The sequence below is a fragment of the Taurulus bubalis genome (assembly GCF_910589615.1).
Source record: "Taurulus bubalis genome assembly, chromosome: 19".
Taxonomy (NCBI): Eukaryota; Metazoa; Chordata; class Actinopteri; order Perciformes; family Cottidae; genus Taurulus; species Taurulus bubalis.
This window is the reverse complement of record NC_136607.1, coordinates 21008565-21027599: the sequence shown is the minus strand read 5'-3', so window position 1 is coordinate 21027599 and position 19035 is coordinate 21008565. Positions and strand designations below refer to the sequence as shown.

General features: G+C 45.0%; 1 protein-coding gene across 1 annotated transcript in view; it reads right to left on the bottom strand.

Annotated features, from left to right (window-relative positions):
- Positions 1-15621, bottom strand: part of grk3 (G protein-coupled receptor kinase 3) — a gene marked incomplete at both ends in the record, with an annotated part of 34608 nt that extends 18987 nt beyond the window's left edge. Inside the window, 2 exons of the mRNA XM_079235372.1 lie at positions 8200-8276; positions 15509-15621. Of these exons, the coding sequence (XP_079091498.1) occupies positions 8200-8276; positions 15509-15621 (190 nt within the window). The remainder of the gene's footprint in view (positions 1-8199; positions 8277-15508) is intronic.
- Between the last annotated feature and the right edge of the window lie 3414 nt (positions 15622-19035).

The window sequence follows — 19035 nt, the reverse complement described above, 5'->3', positions numbered from 1 at the left end:
GCGGTCAGACCTAAAGACGTCCAGAGGACGGGCGCTAACGAGCTGAGCCGTTAGCAGCATTAGCGTTAGCAGAAATAGACGTCTAACGAGATCCTGGAAGACGGAGCGCTGGGTTTAGGGGGAGGTAGACGTGTCCCCAATTAATTAAATAATTAATTATTTAAAGGAGGTCAGTGTCATCATTCAAACGTTCAGAAGAAACCTTTTTGCTTTCAGTTCCCAAATTAAATATGAATATAAATGAAGAGTCTGAAGCTTCGTCTCATTTTGTGAAATGGGAAAAAAAGAACTAAACTAAATTCCTGCACATGAACAACTGGTATCAAGTACACAAAATGTGCACAAATACACACACTGTGTACAAGTACAGCGTGTGAGTGGGACGGGGAAACGTCCCAGTAAAGCTTTTAATGTGACGCCTCTGTGCAGGAAGTAGCTTAGCATCGTTAGCATGATGAAACAATCATAATGCATTAGAGAACGCATTACTTTAAAGTTTTCAGGATGAACAACAAATCCAAACATCGTTTCTTCACATGGACTTCAGGGAACAAACCCAACAACGATTCAGTCGGAGATCTTATTGTGAGGAGGAGGAGGAGGAGGAGAATGATGATGATGAGGACAAAGAGGACAAGGACGAGGAAGACGAGGAGAAGAGGAGGAGTGGGTGTGAACCGTCAGACAAAGAGCAGAAACGTCCCGTCTGAACGTTGGACGAGTAAAATATCAAACGTGATGTTTTGTTTTCATTCAGTCAGAAGTCCAGAGAGCTGGAGGACGACGTTCTGTTCATGTTCTGTTGCAGGGTTCTGCAATAGAGGTTCTGAAGTTCTGGTTCTCCCACGAGGAGAACTCTCTGTAACACAAGAGAACCGTCAGAACTCTGTAGAACGACGACCCGCCGTCAAATAAAACGCTCTAGAAATGACGACTCTACTTTTTAAGTGTGGAAGGAGTTTCAGACCTTAAGAGGCTCCTCCTCCTCTTCCTCACCCTCCTCTTCCTCTTCTTCTCCCCTCCTCCCCCTATCATCCATCCTGCACCTCTTCCCTCTCGCCGTTATCGCTCCTCCAGACGTGATGCATCATTTCCCCTCCACTCCGACGCTCAAATAAAAAAATGTGCACACACTCTCTCTCTCTCACACACACACACACACACACAGACAGACAGAGAGACACACACACACACACGGGGCGCGCTTGTTTGCAGAATGGGCGCCGCTGACAGCCTCAGCCGGGAGGTGTGAGGGAGAAGCTCCGCTCTGACATCAGCGAGTCGAGGATTAACTTTAATCTGTGAACACTTCAACACGAGCGGGTAATTCAACAAATGGCCTCTCACTGAACACACACACACACACACACACACACACACACACACACACACACACACACACACACACACACACACACACACACACGTGAGTCTTCTTCAGAAACGTGTTCATGCCGTGTAAGAGGAACTCAAAGTGAATATTGTTTACATTTGTTGGTTTCATGAGACAGTGATGACATCATAGCTGAGCCCAAACTACTCGTTACCTCATCACTTAGTCGATCCACGGGGAAAATAATCCGCAGCTGAGAATTAATAAATCATTAAAGTCACTTTCAAACTAAATGTTTGAGAGTTTTCTGGTTTGAAACGAGCAGAAGATCTGAAATCAAAATAGTTTCATTTGTGGAGAAATACTAAAATTATACTAAAAGACTCAAGGGAGACGGGACTGTGATGCATTAAACATAAACTGACCTTTATGGTGTGTGTGTGTGTGTGTGTGTGTGTGTGTGTGTGTGTGTGTGTGTTACAGCGCCAGGATTAGCAAACAATGTGAAGTATTCTGCTGCTGTCGGGCCGGTGGTTAGAGAGCTGATGTCTTTAACCTCTGCAACCCAGAACCTTTTATCAGCATTATGGTCCAATCACCATCTTTCCAACGGTCCTTGAACGCAGCATGTGCGACTGGTGGAAAGTACCTGCTACTTTAATGAAGTACAAGTTTGGGGTACTTGTACTTAAATTGAGTGTTTCTATTTTCTGCTACTTTATAGTACTACAACACTAAATAATGTACTTTTACTGGCATGATGCAGTACTGTACTACTCAACCTACCAAGTACTGTAAAGAAGAACCAGAACCACAAAGAGCTGCAAATAATACTTTAACTTTTCATACTTAAGGTACATTTAGATGATAATACTTCTGAACTTTATACACCATTAAAAAAACGACATCATCAAAGCAGCGGTTTCTAACGGTGTACTAGTACACGCTTCCAGGTAGAACGTGTACTCAAAGCTTTACAGTCCTGCAACGAACATTTATCTTTTATTCATTTGCAGATTCATCAGAAATGACAGAAAACTTTCACGAAACATAAAGACGTTACTTTTGGGTTTTTTAATGCTAAAAAAAAAGTTGTTGCAGGTTCCATTTTTTGGCAACTGATTCATGACCAGTTGAACATCTGAAGCCGTGCACGAGCTCACGTGCACAAGCTCACGTGCACGAGCTCTCACATGCTTTTCCTCAGAATATGAATCAAACGTTCATTTTCACCGAGGTTTTGATCTGCTGATCACGAACAGAACCTTCTATGATAATTAATAAAAACTCAAATATTTACCTGACGCGACTACGCCCTGCTGCATGTGGACACCGCCACGTTTTATATATAAATACACAAGTACAACGAGAGCGTGAATGCATGACATCACTCATGAGCGTGTGGATGAGCGGGTGTTTGACCTCCAGAGAGCAGAGGTCACACAGGAAGTCAGGCGCTGTGAGGAGCGGATGCTTCGTCCTGGAGGCGACGCTCTGTTTGCTAAGGCAGCGCCGCGGAGACGCTAAACAAGCATTGGAACCAGCTGCACGGCATCATGGGACGCCTCCAGGCGGTGCGTTCAGGAGCAACGCGGAGACGCCGGTGGGAGATTTTAGGGCGAGACCTTTGGAGCGAGTCACGCGGCCATGTGCAGGAATATTTAGGATTACTATGAATGTTCAGAGCACGTGAGGAGGAACTGTAACACGAGACGGTTTATAGAAGAAGAAACAACCTGAAATGAACGAGTTCAAGCGTACGATGAACTGAAGAATTCAAAAGCATGTTTTCTTTCAGCTAATCGCCAAAACTGCACTTCATTGCAGCAAGAAGCTGTAAAAACCGTCATTATAGCCAGAGTATCATTTTTACTGCGGTCCTTGAACACATCATGTGTAACAAACGCTTCAGTCAGAAAAATAAGAAAACTTAAAATGTTGATATTTCATCAAAAACATTTTATTCTTTGAGTCTCAAAAAAAAAAACATTAAACTCTGAGCTCCTGAGTAAAACTATGATGTGATAATCGTAACCGTCATGTGACCACAAATCAGAGAAACTTTGAACTTCAGGAAGTGAACATGGGCGACTCCTCTGGTTGTATAGAAGTCTATGCTTCATGTGTTAAAGCTGCATTCTCTCTCCTGACCACAAGGGGGTGACTCCTCTGGTTGTATAGAAGTCTGAGAAAATGACTACTATTCCCTCAAACATGAGTTTATATATATCGTTTTTATTTATATCACAGATATGGTCACTTCCTGTTCATTGGTTGCATAAAAACCAAGATGGCGACGTCCAGAATGCTGAACTCGAGCCTTCTAGACCAACGAGACGTCACAGCGACTAGGCGTGGAAGCTTTGAGGGTTTAGGTAACAGCAGCTTTTTGAAGAACAACTTGTTGCTCATTCAATATTTACGTTGTCTTCATTTTTTTGGGATACATTTTTGTACATCTTAACCGACTTTCCTGATCCGTATGGCTGAACTCCAACAAACACACCAATACCGGTTCTGTGATGCGTTCTACATTATTATGGGATATGCTGTTGGGTTATCTGAGTGAATGAAAAACATACATAACAAATAATGAAGGTGTTATTTTTGTTTAATATGTTTTCTTAAGTCTTTAACGACGTGTCGGCCGCAATGTTTGAATTAAATGGTTGAGTCACACGAGTCTCGCCTTGAACACATATTGCCCCTCTTTTAAGGTACATGTTGTACTTTTTACTGTACTACATGTCAGAGGTACATATAGTACTTTTTACTGTACTACATGTCAGAGGTACATATTGTACTTTTACTGAAACATTTTGATAAAATATTGATTACTTCTTCCCCGTTTGTAAATACAAAGTTTTGTGGTTTTCTTTTAGAAATCATTCGACTACAAAATATCTGACTCATTAAGTATTAACATTAGTTTTTTAAATTCCGTTGATTTGATTAAGTAATAAAAGTCACTCTTATTTTGTAGGGCAGTTTGTGTCTGAATGGTGAAGACAAGTTATATTATTGTAATTATTTCTAAAGATTAAAGGCTATCATTTTATCTTCTTACTGTATTAAAAAACTCCTGGTCGTGTACGTGAATACTGCTGGTCGTGTACTTGAATACTGCTGGTCGTGTACGTGAATACTGCTGGTCGTGTACTTGAATACTGCTGGTCGTGTACGTGAATACTGCTGGTCGTGTACTTGAACACTGCTGGTCGTGTACTTGAATACTGCTGGTCGTGTACTTGAACACTGCTGGTCGTGTACTTGAACACTGCTGGTCGTGTACTTGAACACTACTGGTCGTGTACTTGAACACTACTGGTCGTGTACTTGAACACTGCTGGTCGTGTACTTGAACACTGCTGGTCGTGTACTTAAACACTGCTGGTCGTGTACTTGAATACTGCTGGTCGTGTACTTAAACACATCACTGAGCCGGTGGCCAGTCGCTCTCAGAGAAGCGTGAATCATGACGGGTGGATGAAGGACAGACGGCCGGAGGTCTGGAGGCGGACGGTCTGTTGACAGACGCACCCCCCAGCCTCCGGGAGGAATGCTGCATTCTGGGTAAAAACAAGATCTGGGTCTCCGGGGCTCTTTCCAATCCACATTTAAAAACGCCGTCCTCTCTCTTTCCCTCTCTCTCTCTCCCCCTCTCTCATCACCTGTTTTATTCCGGCTTTAATCAATTTTCATTTCCCCCCCGACGAGCAAAATGCAGCGGTTTCTTTTTTGGCCGGGGTTGCCATGGTAACCCTGCAGTTGCTAGGCAACTCGCAACTCTCCATCATCCATTCCAGAAGTCTGACAGATGGAGAGGGAGAGAAAGGAAAGAGGGAGAGATCGGGAGGGGAGGGAGAGGAAGAAATAAAGGAGATGGGGGAGGACGAAGGAGAAAGAAAAGACAGATGGGAGAGGACGAAGAGGAGATGGGAGAGGAAGAAGAGGAAGAAGAAGAGATGGGAGAGGGAGAAGAGGAAGAAGAGATGGGAGAGGAAGAAGAGGAAGAAGAGATGGGAGAGGGAGAAGAGGAAGAAGAGATGGGAGAGGAAGAAGAGGAAGAAGAAGAGATGGGAGAGAGGAAAAGGAGGAGATGGCTGAAGAATGAAAACAAGAGGAGTGACACCAATACGCGAATCTATCTTACCTTAAATTAGTGTATTGTTGCGTCAGCTACCAATACGTCTCCTTCATGGCCATAGACATGGAGAAGTCTCCTTCATGGCCATAGACATGGAGAAGTCTCCTTCATGGCCATAGACATGGAGACGTCTCCTTCATGGAGAAGTCTCCTTCATGGCCATAGACATAGAGACGTCTCCTTCATGGCCATAGACATGGAGAAGTCTCCTTCATGGAGAAGTCTCCTTCATGGCCATAGACATGGAGACGTCTCCTTCATGGAGAAGTCTCCTTCATGGAGAAGTCTCCTTCATGGAGAAGTCTCCTTCATGGCCATAGACATAGAGACGTCTCCTTCATGGAGAAGTCTCCTTCATGGAGAAGTCTCCTTCATGGAGAAGTCTCCTTCATGGCCATAGACATAGAGACGTCTCCTTCATGGAGAAGTCTCCTTCATGGCCATAGACATAGAGACGTCTCCTTCATGGAGAAGTCTCCTTCATGGCCATAGAGAAGTCTTCATCACAGACGGTGATCATTGTAACCAGCAGCAGGACACAGAGAGGGAAAGCAGTCTGAAGGCAGCCGTTATTGTTGAACCCATATTCATATTCACTAAAGAGCTGAAGGTCTTGCTGCTATATTTAGACTCCAGAAGCCGTTACATAATGGCCGCCCTGCCTGACCCCGATTCTGTGCGTCGAGCCCTGGACTCCAGCGAGGCTGTTAGCACGTTAAACACCATAATTCATCCAACATCTATTTTATATGTGAAACACCTGGGTTTATTCTAGTCTATCACAACACTACATTTTACTAGATTACACCTGAACGCATCATGAAAACGTTATCATTTACCTTTAGCCAGTACGAATTTTCACTGAGCAGAGCCTGAACGCATCATCAAGTAACTGAAGTGAACCTCCGCTTGTTCTCCGTTAGCGGTGCTGCTAACGTTACTAGCGCTCCTCCTGTTGGTTCTCTGTTAGCGGTGCTGCTAATGCAACTAGCTCTCCTCCTGTTGGTTCTCCGTTAGCGGTGCTGCTAACGTTACTAGCTCTCCTCCTGTTGGTTCTCTGTTAGCGGTGCTGCTAACATTACTAGCTCTCCTCCTGTTGGTTCTCTGTTAGGGGTGCTGCTAACGTTACTAGCCCTCCTCCGGTTGGTTCTCCGTTAGCGGTGCTGCTAACGTTTTTGGTACTGGTTGGTTGTTAACAAAGTCACATGTTCAGAGATCAGAGAAACATGCATGATGTCCTGATCATATGATCTACTGAATACTGGGGGATAAAACAATATTTACTCTCTGATGGTGAACAATATTTGCCTCACCTCGATACTTGAAAACATTTTATTGTTGCTCTCTGAAGTAAAAGTCTTCTTCCTGACCTCGGTTGTCATGACAGTCAACGAAGGCTTTTGTTGAGCTCAAGGACCAAAATAAAGCCCTTTGAGTCAAACACAAAAGAACCAGATCTTTCCACCATACATTTCACATTTTGGCCTGTGGACCAATACGCTGTGAGGTTTTAGGATTTTCAATCCAGAAGTCTCTCGTTGGCGCTGGACAGCTATCCAGAGCCGCAGGATTTGCCATTCAAATGAGGTCAGCCGCCATTTCCCTAAAAGCAGCTGGTGGTGCTGGTCCCTCCGTGTAGACGACGCTTCTTCAATCACGGCTACAGTAACCACGAGCGCCGCTTTGGTCAGGTCGAGGGAGTCCTAGATATCCCGGGAACCTGAAGGCATCATCCCGAGGGCTGTGTTCACTAACAGGCTCAGCACAGCGTGTGAACCCAAAATAAAACCCTTCAGCTGTGCTTTAATCTCAATAAACAGATGAAAGCTGAAATAACTTCATAATGATGCAGATTTGTAAAAAGTCTGAAGTCGTGTTTTAGAATTCTGTCAACAAGACGACGACTTTTAAAACGCTCGCTTTCTGAATGGAGTCTGGTTTGATCGGCGCTACGCTACGCTAACGTAGCAGCCGCTACACTACGCTAACGTAGCAGCTGCTCCATCAACAGCATGAGCCGTTTACAGGCGTAAATATGGCTTATTGAGACAGAGACGTACTGTATATACGCCAAATATGTGCACTGGCCACACACACACACACACACACACACACACACACACCCCACACACAATTAACTCGGTCTCTGGTCCCGTGAGGCCGAGATCAGTAAGTAAAGCGAGCAGAAGCCTGCAGGGCCGGCGTCCCCCGGTGCTCCGCTACGCCGGCTCTCAGTGTGTGTGTGTGTGTGTGTGTGTGTGTGTGTGTGTGTGTGTGTGTGTGTGTGTGTGTGTGTTTCTGAGCACTACAACAGATGTATAAGAAACTGAAGTCCAGCGTTCAGAATAAGATCAAAGAAAGACACACACCATAAATAAACGATGTGTATGTAATCGACCTGCTGGCGGGTTCAGATGAAACGTTAACAAACCCAGTTTTTACGATTCATCCTCATGAACGTATGAACTAAAGCGTAGAGCAAGATAGTTCCCTAAACGTCACATATTTCAACCTCACGGTGGCGCTAGAGGGACGGTTAGAGGATCATCAAAGCCAGCAGGGTTCATCCTCTGAGGAGCCCGAACGCCTCCACAAACATCGGTGACAAATCCACCCGGTACACCAGGTGGAGACGTCTCAGTCTTTCCCTCCCGAGTAAAAAGCTCACACTCGTTATCGCGCCTCCTTTAAAGAGAGAGAAGAAGAAACGTTCACTCACCGATCTTCTGGTTGAAAATCTTGTCAAACGTCAGTTCGTCTCTCTCCTCGAGGTACTTCTGCATCACGCTGCGGATGCTGAGGACACGGGAGGAAGAGGATTCATATTAATATACACACACACACACACACACACAAACATTTAGTGAAGTCTGGGTGTAAACAGTGAAAAGTGAGTAAATGTAGTATTTAAACTAACAATGAGAACACAAAGCATACAGTAAACCTTAAATGACTCAAATGAATGAGACAATAGTTTGATTAAAAGAATAAACATTTATATAGATGCCTGTATGTATGCCTGCTTATATTCTGAGTCTTTCTTTTAAAAGCATATTAATTCTTTCAAACTCAGCGTAAATGAACACATGAATATAACACATTTACATGACTTTTACTAAACTTTGGGGATTTTATTTTGTTCAAGGACTTTTCCAGGCCTGGAAATAACCATTTTAAAATGTCATGACTTCTCCAGGTTTTCCATGACCGTAACAACCCTGCTATATATAAATATATATCTCATTAGCACAGCTAGGTACAGTGAGCTAATCTCATGTCAGCCCTCCCCCCGTGGGAGGAAGACACGGCGTCCTGGGAGCGGTTGTGTTAACGAGGACGAGTCGGGGAGAATGAATCAATTAGCGGCGGCTCCACGGGACCCATTACCACTCCACAGCACCCTGAGGCCCAAGAGGGACAAACACCTGGCCGGCGGCGCGCACTGAGCATGTGCAGAGAACTCCCCCCCCTCCCCCTCCCCCACCAGCTCCTTGAGACGAGGTCATCACCGGCCCGTGTTTACGTTCTGATAGCGACGCTTCACGAGGTTCAGAGGAACGTTGAAGCTCTGAGTTACACAGCGACTACGTTCACACGCTATTAATATTATTATTATTAATATTAAGAATACAGACATATTGTGAATGTGATTCTGTTTTTGTGGAGAACCGTTTGTACTTTTTACTGTTTGAACCGTCTGGTGTCGACCTGTCAATCACCTTTAGCCCCGCCTTAAAGCGTCCCATTAGAGAGAATGCAGCTTTAACACATGAAGCATAGACTTCTATACAACCAGAGGAGTTGCCCCCTGGTGGTCAGGAGAGAGAATGCAGCTTTAACACATGAAGCATAGACTTCTATACAACCAGAGGAGTTGCCCCCTGGTGGTCAGGAGAGAGAATGCAGCTTTAACACATGAAGCATAGACTTCTCTCTTCAACATGCCTGCCGTTGGAAAAGAGGGAAGTTGAAGTTATTTCAGGACGCAGCCGTCATGAACGTGATGGGTCGAGTATAAACGGCTGCATGTCAACAGGAATATTTCTCATCATCATATTTCATGTAAACTGCTTAGTAGGAATTTTTATTTTTCAGAATATTTCAGTTTATATCAGTAGAATGCAACATTTACATCATAGTAATTTATTCTAAATTAAAGAATTAAGCGTGATTTAACTCTATCACAAATAACTCAATAAATGTTTAAAATGTGGCATTTAGATCCATAATATTACTTTAGGGAAATAAAAAGATTGCAACTGCTCCACTAAAGAAACAAACCTTCAATGTGAAGTTTTATATATTCTAGAGCCAATAAAACATTAAACTACAAGGTGTCTGTGCCCCAGAGAGTCCTGCCCAGTGGTCCCAGTGCAGAGCGGTCATGGGAGAGAGAGCAGCGACAGGAACCAGAAGCGAGGAAGTGAACACTTCCCCTTTCAGAGTCCGTGTGCAGCTGCTGAATCATGAGCAGCTGACTGCTGGTGTGGAGCCTGAGACCATCACAGTAACAAATAAAATGAATAAATACTACATCAATAATAAATAAATAAATAATGATAAATAACCTCTTCTGGGCGCTGTGTTAAGTCTGATTACGATGTGGTCGGCTGAGAGCAGGTGCAGAAAATAAAATACCACGTTAACACGTCTTTCTATAAATAAACAGAAGAGCAGTTACGCCCCAGAAAACTCCGTTAGCTGCAGATTCACACGTCGGGCGGCAGCAGACGACCTCCTGCAACGGGAGCGAAGAGAGCTACCCGCCGGCGACCGCAGAGATAAATAAAGCAGTCGGGGGGTGGGGAAGACCGTAGGGGTGAGAACGTAGGGGTGAGGACGGAGGGGTGAGAACGGAGGGGTGAGAACGGAGGGGTGAGGCCGGAGGGGTGAGGACGGAGGGGTGAGGACGGAGGGGTGAGGACGGAGGGGTGAGGACGGAGGGGTGAGGACGGAGGGGTGAGGCCGGAGGTCGTGGTCACTCTTCTTGTCGAGGCTCGCCTGCGGGAAAGACGCGTTGACCGTTGTGCAAATCATAGATCTGGATCCAGGATCGGATCTGGATTTATTCTACTTCATCACAAACTACATTTTACTAGATTACACCTGACCGCATCATGAGAACGTTATCATTTACCTTCAGCCAGTACTAATTTCCACTGAGCAGAGCCTGAACGCATCATAGTGTCACTGAAGTGAACCTCCGCTGGTTCTACTTTAGCGGTGCTGCTAACGCAACTAGCTCTCCTACTGTTGGTTCTCTATTAGCGGTGCTGCTAACGTTACTAGCTCTCCTGTTGGTTCTCAGTTAGCGGTGCTGCTAACGTTACTAGCTCTCCTGTTGGTTCTAAGTTAGCGGTGCTGCTAACGTTACTAGCTCTCCTGTTGGTTCTCAGTTAGCGGTGCTGCTAACGTTACTAGCTCTCCTGTTGGTTCTCAGTTAGCGGTGCTGCTAACGTTACTAGCTCTCCTGTTGGTTCTCTGCTAACGTTACTAGCTCTCCTGTTGGTTCTCAATTAGCGGTGCTGCTAACGTTACTAGCTCTCCTGTTGGTTCTCAGTTAGCGGTGCTGCTAACGTAACTAGCTCTCCTGTTGGTTCTTTGCTAACATTACTAGCTCTCCTGTTGGTTCTCTGTTAGCGGTCCTGCTAACGTTACTAGCTCTCTTCCTGTTGGTTCTCTGTTAGCGGTGCTGCTAATGCTACTAGTTCTCCTCCTGTTGGTCTAAACACTGATTGGTTGTTTACAAAGTCATGACCAGAGAGAGAAACATCATGATGAGCCGACGTTAGCATTAGCCGCGTGACTAGGGGGCGCTGCAGAAACGCTGGTGTGTTCAGGTCCAGAAACACAAAGACATCAAGTGTCCTTGATCAAGGCTCCAAACGACGCTGTACGTTCACGGTCGGATGCAGACGAGGGCCCACAATGCACTGCTCCTTCCTTTTGGCGGTGGTTACATAACTGCGCCCCCACCCGTCTGCTCCAGCTGTTACTCCACCACTAAACGAGCTCCATTACCACAACCAACACCAGTCTCCCCCCCAGGTGACCCGCTTTAAGAACTCCCAGAAGCCACTGCTCTGACCTTATACACGGCTTTGGTGTACTTGTACATATCTGTGCTGTGTCTACTACATATCCCACATGCAAATGAATAACATACATATATAGAGATTTCGGCCTGTAGAACGTGTATAGCTTTCAGGTTCTTGTACTCTACTTGTGTATTTACACGTTATGCTTCTTTACACTTGTACAGTACTACATATCAGAGGGAAATATTGTATTTTACAAGTTTAAAAACTTTAATATTAACAAAACAAACGTGACCTGAACCACTTCCATCGTCTCATTTCAGCTTCGACACACAAACTAGTTGGATTTTGAAACCGGTTTTTCCGGCTGCTGCTTGGCGCCTGAAGGCAACGACTGTCAGGTTTTAGGGTTGAGAACGTTGAAAAAGACGACGAGGAGTGTTTCTTAATATCTGTAAACTTATGTATAACTTAACTTAAGTATATAAACTACTTTAGTACCTTCATACAAACCTTGTAAAGAAGCCAGGTCAGTATTCAATGTGTTAGAAACAAATCAATCGATGGGCGAAGAGAAAAAGCTCCTCTGAAAATGCTTTTTTGAGAATATAAAAAAGAGGTTTTATGAGTGTTTTCAGGGTGTTTTCGGTTAAAAAGCAAGAGATGCTTCTCTGCTTCACAGCCTGATGTGACCTGTTGCCTTCTGGGGAAAATGTGTTCCTATAGTTTGAAACGCTCCTTATTCTCTATAACGAACGAACGATATTATGTCACCAAAGGCTGCTCGTGGACATTGTGTGTGTGTGTGTGTGTGTGTGTGTGTGTGTGTGTGTGTGTGTGTGTGTGTGTGTGTGTGTGTGTGTCTTGACTGTTACGACCTCGCACCAAACCTCCAGTCCTAAAGCGAGTCTTCTGTGAAGCGTCGACAGACGTTATATTTTTATAAATAACTGCAACTTATATAATGATCCACCGCTCTGAGGATTCCTCGATAACGATCGTCTCAAACCTCCAGCGTCTCCGTCAAAGTCTCACCTCTCTGCCAGAGGACTCGGCCCGCCGGGAATGTGGCGGCTCCTCGTCACCTCCGAGAGCTGACCCGTGCTCCGGGTGCCGAGACCCGGCACGCCTTTTGTTTCAGAAAAACCTTTTTTGCACACAAAATCGGTGATCTTTGTGGAGATCCCGGCTTCACGGATCTTCTGCAAAGGTCTCGCCATCGAGAGACGGGACTCGCCATCGAGAGATCGGACTCGCCATCGAGAGGCGGGACTCGCCATCGAGAGGCGGGACTCGCCATCGAGAGGCGGGACTCGCCATCGAGAGATCGGACTCGCCATCGAGAGGCGGGACTCGCCATCGAGAGGCGGGACTCGCCATCTTGAGGCGGGACTCGCCATCGAGAGATCGGACTCGCCATCGAGAGGCGGGACTCGCCATCTTGAGGCGGGACTCGCCATCGAGAGATCGGACTCGCCATCGAGAGGCGGGACTCGCCATCGAGAGGCGGGACTCGCCATCGAGAGGCGGGACTCGTTATTGCGACCACAGCGAGTGGAGAGATGCGCTGTAAGTGGATTTCCACATGAATCCATTAGCCGGATGCTTTTATCTCTGCAGCTCTGGAGCAGTGGGCATAGAGATCACGGCTCATATCCAACATGAAGCCTCTTAATAAACCACCAGCGGTCTGCTTTGTTCCCATAGAAACCAACTGCATTAACCTCTGACCCCAAACCCACCGGCAGCTTTTATTTAAACTAAATCGACAAAACTACAGCGTTTATCAGCCAGAAGCTGTGAAAACAGTCATTCGTCGGCAGGTTTTTATCTTCCCGACGGTCCTTGATCCTGATCCGTTCTGCCCCGCCCCCACTGGAACACCACAGAGGAAATAAAGGTTCAGTACACGATGATGCGTTCAGGCTCCGCTCAGTGAACACGAGTACTGGCTGAAGGTAAAGGATAACGTTCTCATGATGCGTTATTTTCTGTTTTGACCCTAATTTAGATTTGTTGGGTTTACTGATCTCACTTAGATTGTAAATTAAAAGATATTCCAAAAGGATCGATGTTAAAAAGACTTCATGACTAAAAGAAAAAAGCTGTCAATCACTGAGGAAGAAATATGCCTTCAAACACATGTATGCGTTTTAAACAATAAATATTGATGGAAGTTACAGCGAGAAACAAAAATGTATTTTATAACTTTTAAAACAGGCTTTTGCAGCACAAACTCTCTCTACATCATATTAGCAGCTCAACAACGTGACGACTTTTTACTTTAACTCTGAGACTGAAAGCGTTTCGTCTTTAAAGGAAAATTATATATATATATCATATTTCGTGTTCTCGTTGGTGGTAGATGTGGGTTGTTTCCTGTCTTCCGGCAGCTCATTGGTTTCACTTTGTGTCGTTGGCTCAAACTAAATGAACTTTCAGCAGCGAGTTTCCTTTAGAGACGAAACGCTTTCAGTCTCAGAGTTAAAGTAAAAAGTCGTCATATATATATATATATATATATATATATATATATATATATATATATATATGAATAAACTCCCGGTGTGAAATAAGTACATTTATTATCCGTTATCAAATTATGGTTTTGACAGTTAGACCAAATTAAATTAGTCCAACTAAATTAATTTAAATGATTCCAAAGTCTGACTAACAGGTGGCACGTTAAAGTACCTTTATTAATAATTATCAATACTTTCTGCTGATGTAGGAACACAACAGTCAGTCAGTGACCTCATAGAAAATAATTTATTAAACGTATAGAACGCTTGTTAACCACATCAGCACTTTAAGAAGTGGAGCCTGTTTTTATACACACACACACACACACACACACACACACACACACACACACACACACACACACACACGTGATCATTTGCCTATCACCCAAATGTTCCTGTTCCCTCCACACACGATGAAAAACCAAATAGTTTCACCGCATCCTCTTCAAATCAGGCCGCCTTAAATGAATGAATGAATAAAATGAATGAAAAAATGAATGAATGCATGAATGAGGAGCTGCGTAGCTAAAGCTGCATTACTGTACATGTTGGGGTGCACATACTGACAGTTGCATGAGGGGGCGTGGCTACTAGACTTTGCCCCGCCCACCCGGAAATTTAAATATGGGGTGGGGTATTAATTAGGGGGCGTGGTCTATTAGGCTGATCAGGAAGCTACAGGAACAACTTCTTCAGTTAGAAGCTGAGGAAGAGAAACGAAGTCAGAGCTGCTGTTGTTTTAGAGAAACTCATGAAGCGGCTTGTTTGTTAACAAAACAACAACAGAAAGGAGCGCTATGTAGCATCTACAGCACACCTCCATCTCCCTATATGCTGCACGACACACAGAGGGAGAGAGAGAGAGAGAGAGAGAGACAGAGAGAGAGAGAGAGAGAGAGAGAGAGAGAGAGAGAGAGAGAGAGAGAGAGAGAGACACACACACACACACACACACACACCCCGAGACAGACACACACAGACAGAGAGAGAGAGAGAGACACACACACACACACACACACACACACACACACACACACACACACACACACACACACACACACAGACAGAGACAGAGAAAGAGAGAGAGAGACACACACACACACACACACCGAGACAGACACACACACACAGACAGAGAGAGAGAGACACACACACCGACAGAGACACACAGAAACACACACACACACACACACAGAGAGACACACACACACAGAGAGACACACACACACAGAGAGACACACACACACACACACACACACACACACACACACACACAGAGACACACACACAAACACACACACAGAGACACACACACACAGAGACACACACACAAATACACACACAGAGACACACACACACACAGAGAGACACACACACACAGAGAGACACACACACACAGAGAGACACACACACACACACACACACACACACACACACACACACACACACACACACACACACACACCTGGGCTCCGGCAGGATGATCTTCTTGCTGGCCCGGGCCGCCGGGGTGCTCTTGCTCTTCTCCATCGCCATCAGGTAGCTGACGTCGGCGAGCACCGCTTCCAGGTCCGCCATCTTCCGCCCTGGGACGAGCCGATCGATACGAGAACAACCAGGGGGCGTGTGTGTGTTTGTGTTGTTGTTGTTGTTGTTGTTGTTGTGGGGAATCAAAGATAACAACAAAGTCCTCCTCTGCTGGGTGCGAGCAGCATGAACGGAGGAGCCGGGCCGGCGGCCGGGAGGAGGGGTCGTGTCTCCGGCTGCGTCGCGTCGCCCTCAGACCGCCATCACGGAGACACCGCACAGGAATGCATTAAACACGATCAAAGAGAGGGAGACATGGAAGTCAATCAGGACCCCCGGCCTTGTAATCCCATTGTAGAGAAGAAACAATTTAAAAATTTTAAAAAAATGCAGGTTGCTTTGATGGAGAAATAAAAAATAAAGCAAAGATTCCTTTTCTTCTTCTTTAGTGCGCGGGACGCGTCCCTGGAGGAGCGGGACGCCGCGGACAGTCCTGCGGGGCTCTGGGCTCTGCTGGGCCCGCTGGACGGAGACCCCAAAAAGCACCACTGGTCTGCAGCATGTGCAGGTCTCCTCACCGGGAGGTGGTTTAAAAAGGAGCAGAGAGGAGATGTGGATCCTAGTAGATCCTAATAGTTCCTGGTGGATCCTAATAGTTCCTGGTGGATCCTAGTAGATCCTGGTAGATCCCGGTAATGAAACAGGGACACGTGCGACTCTCAGGATGAAAGGAGGCGGCGACAGGTCGGTCCTCGGATCCTCAAGGTGTGACTTCCTCCTCTCCGCGTGTCAGCTGCTGCAACAAGAAGAATTAGAATAATTATGTATTGTTGTATTATTTTGTGCAGGTTCAATTGTGTTTCTGTCGCTGCTTCCGGTTTAAATTCCTTTAAATAAATCACACAATAATATAACACGTTTTAAAAACACCCTAAAAAGACGTCATTAATCACCTTAAGAGGTTTAGATGAAGCTAATCGATTAATCACGAGGCAGATCCTTGTTTTAGCCCAGAGAGAGGGGGGAGAGGGGGGGGGGGCGGGGGATCGATATGTTTTTGGGTCCGCCTGCTAGTTAGCCGCCAAGCTAGCTAGCCAGTAAGGCTAACTCCCTAAAAATAAGAGGTGATTAATCGATAAATACTTCGAGTTCTGATTATTCAACGGCAGCCGATCTGTGTTGGACAGCGTCCCGGTGGCCGGCGGGCGCGAAGCGCCGCGGGCTGGAGGACTTTAACGGCTCCTCGGGCTCGGTTTCGGGTTTTCGTTAACGAGCTAACGGAGTCCGCTTCGTTTATTTGGGGAAGTATTTCAGAGACCCCCCCGAAAAACGAAACGTGCAAAAGAGAGGAATGCAAAAATAAAATAACGGCTTCAAAAACGTAGAGAGGCTCGCAGAAGATAATCCATGGTTTGCTGGGTGAGTTACCCCGGGTGTAGAGGGAGGGGTCCCTGCTCGCTGCAGACCCAGCGGAGAGCGACTGACTGCGGGCTGCTGTGACGCTGTTGTCGGTGGAGGTGGTGGGGGAGGAGGAGTGGGGGGATTTATCTTGTTAAAACGTCTCCTCTTCGGCGTGAAATCGTGTTTAAATAACAAGACAACACATTGATGGTGTTTAAGAAAAGACAAATTAATAACCCCACCACGCTCCCGCCTCCGGGACGTCGACGCTTCACGAATGCAGGAGAAGAAAAAAAAAGAAGGAAAAAAAACGAGGAGCGAAGAAGAAGAGAACGAGCGAGCGACTCCTGCTGCCCGGCTACCCGCGCTGGAGAGCCCTCTCTCCGGCTAGCAGCTGTCCGCGCCGCGGCCTCTCTGGAGCGGGAAGAGTCCGCTCCTCTACCGGTTAAGCTGTCCGTTTTACAGCTCCAATGTGGCGCATGTTTTCCCAGTTGAAGTCCAGCTACTTCGGTGTATTTTTCTGTGTGTGTATATATGTATATATATATATGTGTATATATATATATATATATAAATATATTGTGTTAGCACAGCGGCACTGCTTGCTTTGTGGGTCCAACTTCCTCCCACTGCGGCGGGGAGCGGCTCGTAAAACCCGGAGCGGCTCGCTGCTGGAGCCGGACTCTCCAGCGTTGATTGGGGCCGGAAGAGGCTTCCATTTTTGTATTATTATACACGTTATAACAACGGCATTGTTATTTATTGGATTCAGAAAAGAAAGCATACATGTTTCGCTATTTACAACCACAGTTTTACAACCAGGGAGTTCCCCATTTTGTACACATTTAGACCGTTTTGTCAGCGATGATTTACGACCTTCACGTTGTATTTATAGACGTGAACTCCTCACTGCGACGCTTGCTCTCTGGTTTACGGCAGTTATTGTTCTTCCACATTTCATAGAAAGAGTATGGATCCTGATAATCAATGTCACCGCTCAGTGGATCATTTCCTGCAGGAGACCTGGTGGGTAAGGGGTTCTGTGGAGGTCTGGCGCCGCCACCCGGCCGCTGGAGGTACTGCGTCCCTGATCAGGACCAGACCCACTAGACCCAGCAGGACCAGACCCACCAGACCCACTAGACCCAGCAGGACCAGCAGGCCTCGCTGATGCTCAGCTCACATTCAGATCCTTTACTTCATAATCCTGCAACTCTCTTGATAACGGATCAATCAGATGTTTGAACCAACACACGTTTCAATATTCTGAAATAAGGATATTTTCTATCTGAGATCTTATCATATCAATAATCAATAATAATAATAATAATAAACAGATTGAATCGATTCTGAATATAATCTGCAGCCAGAAAGAACAGTTTATGAATCTATAATAACGCGTCAATACATGAGAATAATGTTTAGTTTGTAAAATCACAACATTTTACTCTGAAATGTACTTCATTGGAATATTAGAAACATGTACAAGTACCTCGAACGTGCACTTTAGTACTTTTATAATAAAGTAAATATGCTCATAATAAAATGACACATTTATACAACTCTGATCTCCAAGATACTTTTTCTTCTTGAGGAGTTTATGAAATAGAGGGAAACTTTTTTAATTATTATTTTTATTTTTGAACTGTAATAGAAATCTTTTATTTTTAGGGTTTAAAAGTGAAAAAAAATATAATCCAAGAGAACTTGTTGCTTTTAAGTTATTTTAATTTTTTTGATTATTTATTTATTCATAATTGTTTGTTTTTCCTCAACATTCAGTGATAAACCAGCTGAACATATTCACACGCTGACGTCTTCAAACGTTTAGCTTGACCCAAAAGTATAAAATGAAAATCACATGAAAGAGAAATGAAGCAGACATGTTCTCCATAATTAAAATATTTAAATAAGTGTCTTAGATCTTAAAAAATATATAAATAAAAAGTGTTACTTGCAAATATTGAGCTCTACTAAATGCTATTAGTTGGCTGTAATATGAATATGAAGCATCATAACCTGTGTGCATGTAAATCAGATCACACAGAGGAGCATGTGGGTTTA